At 39.7% G+C, this 12,500-nt stretch overlaps 1 protein-coding gene across 3 annotated transcripts in view; it reads left to right on the top strand.

Moving 5' to 3' along the window:
* The window catches only part of LOC125034751 (zwei Ig domain protein zig-8-like), a 472,306-nt gene that overhangs the window by 439,003 nt on the left and 20,803 nt on the right, over positions 1-12,500 (top strand). For all 3 annotated transcript variants that reach the window (XM_047626694.1, XM_047626693.1, XM_047626695.1), the window contains 2 exons: positions 447-548; positions 11,232-11,340. In XM_047626694.1, coding sequence (XP_047482650.1) covers positions 447-548; positions 11,232-11,340 — 211 coding nt within the window. The remainder of the gene's footprint in view (positions 1-446; positions 549-11,231; positions 11,341-12,500) is intronic.

Genomic DNA, 12,500 nt, shown 5'->3' with positions numbered 1-12,500 from the left:
GAACCAAAATGCAAATCAAGCATTCTTCAAAATCATGTTTTTTGGGTTTGTTTTTTTTTCAACCACAGCCAGTTGTTATGAAGCTAAATATGTATTTTATATATGAACCAAACATGTGACTCTTTGTATCATCACTGTTATACTGATCAAAGGATTCTCTTCAAGAGAAATATTTACTTATCTAGCATTATAAATAAAGTTATACGAAGCTGAGAAGTAGTTAAGACAACGCTAAATGGAGAAAAAAGGTCTCACAAAAAAAAACTTCTCTCAAATATTCATAATCAATTAAAAATAATTATCTAACCATACAAATGACTCTACCCTAACCCGCCCTCCATTCGTACCACACATAATAAACACATACAAATTAATCTACTCTACGCCTAACCCACCCTCCATTCGTACCACACATAATAAACACACTAAAAACGTTTGTTTCCCAGGTGTCATGGATTAGGCGCAGGGACTACCACCTCCTCACCGTCGGCCAACACGCGTATAGCAGTGACGAGCGATTCCAGGTCCGCTATGTCAAGCAGGACAATGTGAGTATCCATAAGGTTTTCAGGGAGGGGTAGGATGTGTGTGGGACTGAGCAGTTTGAGAGTGAGGATCTGTGAGAGTTTTTTGAGAGTGAGGTCTTAGAGAGTAAGGATCCGTGAGACTTCCTTGAGAGTGAAGATCTGTGAGAGTTTTTAGAGAGTGAGGATCTGTGAGTTCCTAGAATGTGAGGATCTGTGAGAATTCCTTGAGAATTAGGATCCGTGAGAGTTTTTAGAGAGTGAGGATCTGTGAGAGTTCCTTGAGAGTTAGGATCTGTGAGAGTTTTTAGAGAGTGAGGATCTGTGAGAGTTCCTAGAGAGTGAGGATCTGTGAGAGTTCTTAGAGAGTGAGGATCTGTGAGAGTTCTTAGAGAGTGAGGATCTGTGAGAGTTCCTAGAGAGTGAGGATCTGTGAGAGTTCCTAGAGAGTGAGGATCTGTGAGAGTTTTTAGAGAGTGAGGATCTGTGAGAGTTCTTAGAGAGTGAGGATCTGTGAGAGTTCCTTGAGTGTGAGGATCTGTGAGAGTTCCTAGAGAGTGAGGATCTGTGAGAGTTCCTAGAGAGTGAGGATCTGTGAGAGTTCTTAGAGAGTGAGGATCTGTGAGAGTTCCTAGAGAGTGAGGATCTGTGAGAGTTCCTAGAGAGTGAGGATCTGTGAGAGTTCTAAGAGCGTGAGGATTTGTTAGAGTTCCTAGAGAGTAAGGATCTGTGAGAGTTTTTAGAGAGTAAGGATCTGTGAGAGTTCTTTGAGAGTGAGGATCTGTGAGAGTTTTTAGAGAGTGAGGATCTGTGAGAGTTCCTTCAGAGTTGGGATCTGTGAGAGTTCTAAGAGAGTGAGGATCTGTGAGAGTTCCTAGAGAGTGAGGGTCTGTGAGAGTTCTAAGAGAGTGAGGATCCGTAAGAGTTCTTTGAGAGTGAGGATCTGTGAGAGTTTTTAGAGACGGAGGATCTGTGAGTTCCTCGAGAGTGAGGATCTGTGAAGGCTCCTAGAGAGTGTGGATCTGTGAGAGTTCCTAGAGAGTGAGGATCTGTGGGAGATTTTAGAGAGTGAGGATCTGTGAGAGTTCTAGAGAGTGAGGATTTGTGAGAGTTCCTGGAGAGTGAGGACCTGTGAGTGTACTCTGCGTTAGAAAATGAGGATCTATGAGTGTATTGCAGTACTAAATTCTAATTTACTAAGAAAGCAGAATGTGAGGATCTCGTGAGTGTGGAACTGAGCTCTTAAAAGTGAGGATCTTTAAGTATATTATTAGTACTTAGTTCTTAGAAGATTAAGATCCGTGAGTGTACTGTGGGACCGAGTTGTTAAAAAGGATCTTTCAGCGTAGTGTAGGATTTGAATGTTAGAAAGTAAAATCCTCCGGTGTACTACGTAATTCAAGTATTAAAAAGAAGGATGTTGCGATGCAGCTGATCTTTTTTTTTTTTAGAATGAGATGATCTCCTATTGTGATGTACGTTTAATTGGGTTGAAATGGAGGATTAGTTGGTACAGAATAGCATCATATTAGTAAAAACATCCCTGCTAGAGGAATAAATTTTGAGAAAGGAGAAATTTTAAATGAAGTGTGGAGTTAAATCAGGGAAAGATAGAGGTTATGTTAATGAAGGCCATAAGATAATACTTATTCAACTAAATGAAGAACTACGGAATATGTAATCATATATTAGATAAAGTTAGTGAATCTATTTAATAAGAGGGGCAAGAAGATGCTGTGAAAAGAATGAAATAGAGATTAGTTGCTTATAAGAATCGGTTAAGATAATTAACTGACAATAGAGTGTCTGCAAAGTGATAGCTGTTCTAACGTAATTAATTATAGCATAGATGCCTAGATATAATATGAATCTGTGGGATTAGATATGGATGATTTTGTAAATTATGGCAGAAAAATGGCCTCATATATTTCCAAAAATGATTGATTGATTGCTTTGGCGGATAAATTGATTAGTTGCAACAAAGAGGACTCTTCAGAATTAAGAAGAAAAAAGATACCTCTTTTGCATACTAAAGGGAAATCGTTAATCACTTGTTATGATATAAAATGAAACGAATATACAATGGCAACTTACTAAGAACTGAGATCTGTATGTAAATCTCGCGTCAAATTCAAATGATATTTTCAAACTATATATTTCAGAAAATATTTCTCGGAATCAATCAAAGACGACGATAAAAAAGGAGAGAAAAAGACAAGAAAGAAAAGTATCTAGTGACACGACAGAACCAGAAAATATATATAGATATTTTGTTTTCAATTCAAATCTCTCTCTTTCCCATTATGAAAAAAAAGGTTCACAACAGAAAAGCTTTATTTTAGCTTAAAAAAAAACAAGTAAGGGAAACTTTGATATTCTGATATTGAGATGTTCCTCTTCTCACTCAGATTTATAGATCAGAGCTTATGATTCCAGCGGCATCGAGTATGATTTACCGGTGACAGGACGTCGATATGGCAGATAATCACACAGAATATATATATATTTCCATCAATTCCTTCCGAGGATTATGTACACTTCCTCTGACTTTATATTTATTTATTATATTTTTCTCCTCGTTTTTTTCTTTCTTCCCTTTTTCACTTTTTTCTTTTTTCTTTTTTCATTCAAAAATTGAGATTGGATAGATGGAAATGACTCTGGCACAGACAAGGGGGGGAGGGGGGGGGGGATTTCGAAGTGTAATTTAAGGCTGTGATCTGAGACGTGTCACAGCTGATATGTGAACCCTATGCTGTGTCATAATGAAGATCGTGAATCTTATTACCGTTATGTTAATGTCGTGATAATATATCGAATTATGGGGATCATAAAGCGGGTTGAAAGTATTGATTATTTATTGAAATAAAACAGTCATGGAGAATAATAATAGTTAATTTATAAGTGCCAATGAAGTTTGTGAAAAACAAAATATTATGATTATTAGCACTACTGGAAGAATTGGCGATAGACTTACTTGATTAAAATAACAAGAATTGAATGTTAATAACAGTAGTAAGAATAAATCAACAATAACTATTACTAAAAGTATCAGTATTACGTTAACTTAATAGTAAAAATCATAGTATTGATAATCATCATAATTGTTATCTTTAATACTCATTACTTAGATACTTAATACAATTATCAGCATAAAACCAACAATAACCATACTAAACAAAGGATCAGAAAGAGACAGAGAGAGAGAGAGAAAGAAAGAGAGAGAGAGAGAGAGAGAGAGAGAGAGAGAGAGAGAGAGAGAGAGAGAGAGAGAGAGAGAGAGAGAGAGAGAGAGAGAGAGAAGAGAGAGAGAGAGAGAATTGTCTGTTTAAAATCATAATAACCTTTCAGTTAACCAAAGTTACGTGCAATTAAGAGTCAAATCAAATTACTTTCTTATAGAGATATGCATAATATTATTATCTACACTTCAGACTGAGATTCCGACTTCAAGCAGTAAAATGAAACAAAAGAAAAACGAATTATATAAAGAATTGAAAACATTCATTAGATTCGCAGAGTGTTTCTAACAATAGAGAAACAAAAAACATATTTATGGAATGATTCTTAGACAATTACTTTAGGAATTGTTAGAGACAAGAGGAAATACAGAAAGAGTGAAATATTGAATAATTGGAAATAAGTGATTGTGAGATTTGCGATGAAACATGATTACAGAGCGGAAGGGAAAATTGATGTCACGAAAATTAACATATAGCAGGGACACTGATGTTCGAAATTATTATTGGGAAATTCTATTGCCAAAAAAAAAAAAATGATGCAGGAGGAAAAAATGCAAAAGAGCCATGCAACTACCAGACGGATAGACAAGCACCGTGCAACGACTATACAAAACCACATAATTAAATGAAATGTTTTAGTATTGCATGCAACTCCATTTACTGCAATGGTGCATTACTTGAACTTTATAAGTTGTTGATAAAACATGCTTGCAAGATATTACCAAACAGAACAGGGAAAGTGGAGAAAATCTATGAAATGATTTTAGAAAATATATATACATATTCTGTTAAGACACTAGACTAACACTTTCACAGAAAATGATATACATATTGACAAGAGAAAATATGAAGTTCACATTGTACACACGGTATTTTCAAATATGTAGAAATTGTGTTAATACCCTGAAGTAACGAACGACACAATATTATCAAAAACAATTAGCCTCATTAGTTTAAAACCATGAAACCAGAAGGACTTAATTTCTGCACAATAATCATTCATTGCTCAAGAGGCATTGCAGGGTTTGCAGTGAAGGTGAACAGATAAGACGCAAAACAATGTCGAAAATTAATAATCAAATGCACCGTTTCCCAGGACAACGAATAATTACATTATATCTGCATAAAAACTGTGAAATGTATAGTCGTGCGTTCATCTGTCTGTTAGAATCCAGCAAACGAATATAAAATAGATAAATAAACAAAAACATATCGACTTGAGACCCTTTGCAGATGTTCAATAATATATATAAAGATGGGACGTAATTCCTTTCGTAGGCAGATTTCTTTTGGAAAATGTCGTTATAAGTAATGTTAGGACGAAAGAAACTTTGAAAGTGAATATATATATATAGATACATGGATATAGATATATACATTCATACATAGTTATGTAGATATAGATATGTGTAGATAAACAGATAGATATATAGATGTGTGTATAGATAAATATGTAGATATAGGTAAAGATATACGTGCACATAGATAGATAGACTGATAGATATAGATAGATATGTAAAAGGAGAAAAGCTGCAAACAAATCAGAAATACTACAGTTGTTGTTGTTGTATTTTTCCATAGAGAAAAATAAATATCAAACTTGAAAATATGTACAAGAAAAACAATAGCAAAATATAATGAACTGTGCGATCTCATCAACTGAAATTCAGTTGATAACAAGCTAGTATATTTGAAAGTGAAGGTCAGTTAAGTATAAAAAGACTGGAACATTATGTACGATTACAAGCGAGGCGGGGGGGGGGGGGGGGGAGCTCGAAAGCAGCTTATCTTTCATTTGAAACATTTAGGAATTGGAATTTTACCTGCTCTTGGCATATAATTTGAAAAGGAAGCTTAATGGTATATATTATTGAGAGAGAGAGCTGATTACAGGCGGTGGAAGACTGCCATAAATGAGAAATGGCATCCGAATGATAACGGTGCGAAGAGTAGAAGAAAAAGGGATGATAAATATAAAAATAGTAACAGCATATTCATTACGTTGCTAACTTTTAATATGTTTTAATCTCGGTCGTAGGAATAGATAAGAATATAAAACAAATGATGTCATTGTAAGGACCAAAAACTAGCCATAAGCAATCTCTAAATCCATTTCGTATTTCTCCGTATAGATAATGCGCCATTTGAAAAACAAAAGATTACATTCACGATCCTTAAAACGCTCGCGGAAAACGACATAACAGATTGTCGACGAGAAAACCATTCCACTGATTGTATAGGAAATTGAAACAATACAGATTGGATCGCAGCGGAATGCCCGATCATCAATTCATTTTGTAATTACTAGAGCACGCCCCCAAATTAATTTTTCATCTCTTTGGCTGACAATGCGTCGATGGGTAAAATTCCGCTCGGGTGTTATCAGGCCGGTCAGGTGCATGAGTTGTATAGTACTCATTGCTTATCCACTGACCCTTTGATATACTGAGTTCATTCATTTATTCATGCGTTTGTAGATCTATTCGTTGGTCTGCCTATCTGTTTGCCTATCTAGGTATCTGTCTGTCTGCTTATCTGTTCATCTATTTATTGATTTATTCATTTTATTGATAATGCAGACTACGGAAACTTTTCTGCATTTATTTTGAGGAGGAAAATGAAGAGGAAGCTAAGACATTGTAATGAAAAAAGGGAGAATGGCAAGGGAGTAATAATGGCAACTGGTAATCATCAAAATAACAATAACATTGACAAGATTAACACTAATAATAACAACGTTAATTCTCGCCACCAAATTACCATTAATAGAAATAATGATGATAATGACAAGTACAGACAATAATGATAATGATAACAACTGTAGGTTCACCATTAAAAACGACAATGACAATCATGACCATCATCATCATTACTGATATAAACTTTTTAAGCATATGAAAAATCTGATAATAATTATGACGATTACGATGATCAAAACAATTACAATCATTATGATCAGGATATGAGATGACAATAATCCTTATTTGAAATAAGATAATATATTACTATGAAAGTGTATATTCGGTTTCGTCATCTCCCCTGAATACGTAGGAGTAATAACTATGCTAGTGACAATAAGAAGTCCAATTTAATAATGATTACAAACACTCTCATTGATTACTATAAAGAAAAATGGCCGTTTTATACCGAAGGCGAGTCCCCGTCATCTCTCTAGGTACATTTTATTTTTTTAAAAGATAAAGACAATCTGTCAGAACCGATTAATGAAATAATTCCTTGGACGCCTCGGGTGCAGAGCCGATGTGACCTTCTTCGTCTGTCTTCCTTGCCTTCTCTCTCTCTTTCCTTCTGTCTGTTTCTTTCTAATTATTATTCTAATTCTTTATTCGTATGTATTTTCGTTTACTTTATTTCTTTCTAGCTTCTCTCTCTCTATATATATCTCTCTATCTCTCTCTCTCTCTCTCTCTCTCTCTCTCTCTCTCTCTCTCTCTCTCTCTCTATCTCTCTCTCTCTCTCTCTCTCTCTCTCTCTCTCTATCTATCTATCTATCTATCTCTCTCTCTCTCTCTCTCTCTCTCTCTCTCTCTCTCTCTCTCTCTCTCTCTCTATCTCTCTCTCTCTCTCTCTCTCTCTCTCTCTCTCTCTCTCTCTCTCTCTCTCTCTCTCTCTCTCTCTCTCTCTCTCTCTCTCTCTCTCTCTCTCTCTCTCTCTCTCTCTCTCTCTCTCTCTCTCTCTCTCTCTCTCTTTCTCTCTCTCTCCCTCTCTCATCCTTCACCCCTTCCTCTCCTTCTTCCCCTCTTCCACCTTCCCCTTTTTTCCCCTTTCCTCCCTTCGCTCCCGAGGGACACATCACCTGTTAGCCTTCCTCTGATATTAATTGCGGAATCACTTATCCCAAAACCCGGCCGGTTCACACGTAATCCGGACGCCGCCGCCCAGCTGTTGTCGGTCGCGCAGAGGTCGGGGATTCGTGCCTTTATTTCTGGTTGTTTGGGGGGGGGTTGGGGGGGGTTGGAGGGGGTTGTTTGTTTGCGTTGGTTTTTGGTTGGTTGGTTGGTTGGTTTTGTTTGTTTGGTTTTGGTTTGTTGGTTTTGCTTGGTTGTTTTTGGTTTGTTTGGCTTTGTTTGGTTGTTTGTTTTAGTTGGGTTTTTTTCTTAGTTTGTTTCGTGTTTTAGTTTGTTTGGTTTTGTTTGGTTGTTTGCTTCGGTTTAGTTGTTTTGGTTTTGATTTTTGTTTGTAGTTTGTTTCTTTGGTTTTCTTATTTTGCTTGTTTTGATTTTGTGTTTGGTTTCGTTTTCGTTTCTTTTTTTGTTTTGATTGTTTTTGTTTGATTGGTTTTGTGCTTGTTTGTTTTCGTTTTCGCTTTTTTCTTTGAGTGTGTGCTCTCTCTCTCTCTCTCTATCTCTCTCTCTCTCTCTCGCTCTCTCTCTCTCTCTCTCTCTCTCTCTCTCTCTCTTTATTATCTCTCTCTTTCTACTTTCTTTATATATCTATCTATCTAACTATCTCTTTCCTTGTCTATATGTGCCCAAGTATCTATTTATGTTTATCTGTGTGTGTGTGTTTGTGTGTGTATGTATGTGTGTGTGTGTTTGTGTTTGTGTATGTGTGTGCGTGTGTGTTAGTGCGTGTATGTATGTATACATATATGTATGTATACCTATATATTCATCTCCATATATCTATCTATATATATCTACCTATCTAACTAACTACACGTGTCTGTCTACTTGTCTCTACATCAACCTATATGCAGCATTTTTATCTATCTGTCGCTATCTATCTACCACAGAAGAGTAGAAACCGCCATATTATCCAACGCAAATCACAATTTAGCGCGGGCGAAAAGGTGCCAATATCAGTATTACCCCCTTCCCCTACCCCCTCCCCTACCCCCTCCCCTCCCCTTCCCTTCCCCCCTTCCTCCTCCTCCTCCTCCTCCTCCCTCCCCTCCCCTTCCCCTTCCCCTCCCCCTCCTCATCCCCCCCACTCCCTCCCACTTCCTCTTACTCCTCCCCTACCCCCTCCTCTCCTCTTTTCTATCTCTAATCCCTCCCACTTCCTCCTCCTCCTCCTCCCCCTTCCCTTCCCCTTCCCCTTCCCCTTCCCCCTCCTCATCCCCCTACTCCTGTCCCTCCCCCTTCCCCTTTCCTTTCCCATCCTCCTCCCCTTCCCCTTTCCCATCCTCCTCCCCTTCCCCTTCCCCCTCCTTATCCTCCTCCCCTTCCCCTTCACCCGTCCCCCAAAGACAAAAAACAGAAGAGATAAAGAAAAATAAAGAATAAACTACGTGTCTTTAAACTACGGAGGCTCAGGATGAGGGCGAGGGGGAGAGGGGAGAGGAGAGCAGGGACAGAAAAAGTGGGGAAGGTGGAGCGAGGGGAGAGGGGAGCAGGGACAGAAAAAGGGGGGAAGGTGGAGCGAGGGAGGGGAAAGAAGAAGGGGGAAAAATGAGCGAGGAAGGGAAAAGGAGAAGGGGAATTGTGAGCGAGGAAGGGGAAAGGGAGAGCAAGAGAGAGAAGAGGGGAGAGGGAGCGTGGGAGAGAAGGGAGAGGGGAAGAGAGAAAAGGGAGGCTGGGAGAGAGGACGAAGGAGGGGACAGGAGGAAGGGAATTATGAGTAATGGAGGGGGAGAAGGAGAGGGAGACAATGCGAGGAGTAGGGGAAGAGAAGGTGGGGCAAGGAAGGGGAGAAGGAGAAGGGGAAAGGTTAGGAGAAGAGAGAGCAAGAGAGGGAAGAAGGAATGCGAAGAGAGAGCAAGAGAGGGAAGAATGAGAGGAAAAAGAAAGCAAGAGAGGGGAGAGGGAGGGGAAAGAGGAAGAAAAAAAGGAGAGAGGGAGGGGGAAGAGAAAGCCAGGAAGGGGAGAGGGAGGGGGACAGAGGAGGGAGCGTGGGAGGGGAAATGTCGCCGTGGTTGTCGCGGCCAGATCAATCTGACACAATTCAACCCCAATTACTCCTCTCACGCCCGAGTTCCGCCGCTGAGAGAGAGGAGAGAAGGCAGGCGGCCCGACCGTCCCTCCACCAAGCCGAAGCCAGAGCCAGGGACCTCGTTCGGAACTCGGAATTCCATTTAGGTCTGATCCTCAAAAGTGTCTGTGGGTTTTGCGTTGAGTTGGTAATCATTGTGACAATCGGTTAATCCGCGTATTCATGTTTAAATGATTATGATAAAAAATATTCTTACGGCTAAAAGATTTCATTAGGAATTGCATATGATTTTTTTTTTCACTTCGCTTGCTACCATTATGTTTAAATTGAAAAGGATATGATGTGTTCATCGTCTTTTTTCATTTATTTTTCTTTCTCTCTCTTTTCCTTTTTCTCTCTCTTTCTCTCTCCTTTTTCTCATTCTCTCTCTTTATCTATCTATTTATCTATCTATCTTGCTCTCTCTCACTCTCTCTGTCCCACGTTCACTTTTTTAATCTACCTCGATCTCTTTATCCAAATCTCTCTCTCCCTCTTTCTCTCCTTCTCCCTCTCATTTATCAAATCACACCCATCTGCTCGCTTTTCCTTCAGTTCCTCTCCTCCAATATATCTCAGACACGCACGTGCAATCAAGCTAACCGCACCCAATTATCGTGTAAATCAGACTTACCATTCATAACGGTATTCTGATAAATTTGCCAGATACCGAAAACGTTAGCGCCCACACTGCACTGCGGAGATCAACGGAGAGATCAGCTGGGCAGAGTTAAAAGAACGTTTTCCCAGCGTCGAAACGTTTCTCCAGCGTTAATGATTTCCTGATGTGTTGGGATCCTCGATAGGACTCGTTGTCTGACATGTCTTCTGGTGTTCAGGGACAACGATCTAACACACAGACAACTGTACAAATTGCTGTGTTATTTTGAGTGACCGTGTCATTTCTGTGGTTGTATGTGTGTTTGTGTGTAAAAGAAACAGGTAGATAGGTAGATAAGTAGATAGTTTAACTGGTAGGTAGATAGATGATGAGGTAGATAGATATATAGATGATGAGGTAGATAGATATATAGATTTACAGGTAGATAGCTATATAGATAGATAGGTAGGTAAATAGGTAGACAGACAGACAGGCAAACAGATAGATAGATAGAGAGACAGACAGATAGACTGATAGATAGATATACAGGTAATAGGTAGACAACTAGATAGATAGACAGACAGACAGAAACAGAAAGAGGGGGGAAGAGGGGAGGGGGAGTGATAAAGATTAGAAAGAAAGGGAAAGCGACAGAAAGAGTAAAAGTGAGAGAGAGAGAGAGAAAGAAAGAGAGAGAGAGAGAGAGAGAGAGAGAGAGAGAGAGAGAGAGAGAGAGAGAGAGAGAGAGAGAGAGAGAGAGAGAGAGAGCGCGAGAGAGAAGGGGAAGGCAGGGGAATACAAGAAAGAAAGAAAGAAAAAGAAAGAACTATAAAATATTTTAAAAATACGAGAAAAAAAATGAGAAAAAGAAACGCAGAAAGAAGAAAAGAGAAAAAGAAGCCCAGGCTAATGATCGCCCATCTTCCACAGGACTGGCAGCTTCACCTCCGCTACGTGCAGGTACGGGATGCAGGAGAGTACGAGTGCCAGGTGTCGTCGCATCCTGCCACGAGCCTCTTCTCCACACTGCAGGTCGTCGGTGAGTTCACAGCCAAGGATGTCACTGTTAGTCCGTTCCATTCCGTGTCTGGTTCTTGGATTTCAGTGTTAGTTTCTTCTGGGTCGTGTCTGTTACAAGGATTTCAATGTTGGTCTTTTCTATGTTATGTCTGTTTCCTATTATTTCAACTGTCATTTCCTTCTATTTCGTGTCTGTTTTCAGGATTTCACTGTTAGTCACTTCTATTTGTGTTTGTTTCCAGGATTTCACTGTTATCCCATTTATGTCGTGTCTATTTCCAGGTATTTCACTTCTATTTGTGTCTGTTTCCAGGATTCCACTGTTTTCTCTTCTATGTCGTGTCTGTTTCGAGGATTTCACTGTTAGTCACTTCTATTTGTGTTTGTTTCCAGGATTTCATTGATTATCTCTTCTATGTCTGTTTCCCTTCGTGTCTGTGTTTTCTTTGTTTTCCTGAAGATAGTTCATCCAACTAGTTGATGTTCTTCCGTCTTCACTTTTACTTTTTATTCGCTTTCTTATTTCATCCTTCTCCTCTCCTCCTCCAAATAATACCTCTCGGCCTAGCGTCACCTCTGACGTATGGGGAAATTTCCTTCCTTTCCTCTTCCTTCCTTCGCTTCCTTCGCACTCCTCCTACAGGAAGTGAATCTGAGGATCTCCTATTCTACCGCAGCCGCCCATCCACTCCTTAATTCACTCCCAAAGTTATCCTCTCTCTCTCTCTCTCTCCTCGCCTCGCTGTGGTCAGCCTCGTTTTCACGCTCCAAGGCGAAAAGGGAGCTGTCGGCTGCCCGTCTCGTAGGTTTCCTATCAGGCTTCTTCACGCCCTGGGTTGTCGGATTCCATTTTCTTGGTAGGGGCTCCCTTATCCACCTATTGGGTTAGGCCTATTGGGTTTTGAAAAGGCAGCTCCTCGGCGATCTACGGAAGGGGCGAGCGAACGACGTCGTAAATGGGTTTAAACAGAAGGAGAGTGATCCAGAGGCAGCGCGAGGTAAGTGGTCCACAGAGAGCAAGGGTGAATAATTCAGGCGGCGGAAACTCTGTACGAACGGTCCGAGGGGGAAAGTGCTTGGCCGCTCGAAGTTAGAGGGAAGTTTCAAAAGAGTCACTTGTCCAGATAAGACTCGAACCGTAAGTAAATGAAACGGGTCGCTCACCGTGAGAGATTCGAG

This window comes from Penaeus chinensis, chromosome 18 (genome assembly GCF_019202785.1).
Source record: "Penaeus chinensis breed Huanghai No. 1 chromosome 18, ASM1920278v2, whole genome shotgun sequence".
Taxonomy (NCBI): Eukaryota; Metazoa; Arthropoda; class Malacostraca; order Decapoda; family Penaeidae; genus Penaeus; species Penaeus chinensis.
The sequence above is the reverse complement of the archived record's forward strand: the minus strand, read 5'-3'. Positions and strand labels throughout refer to the sequence as shown.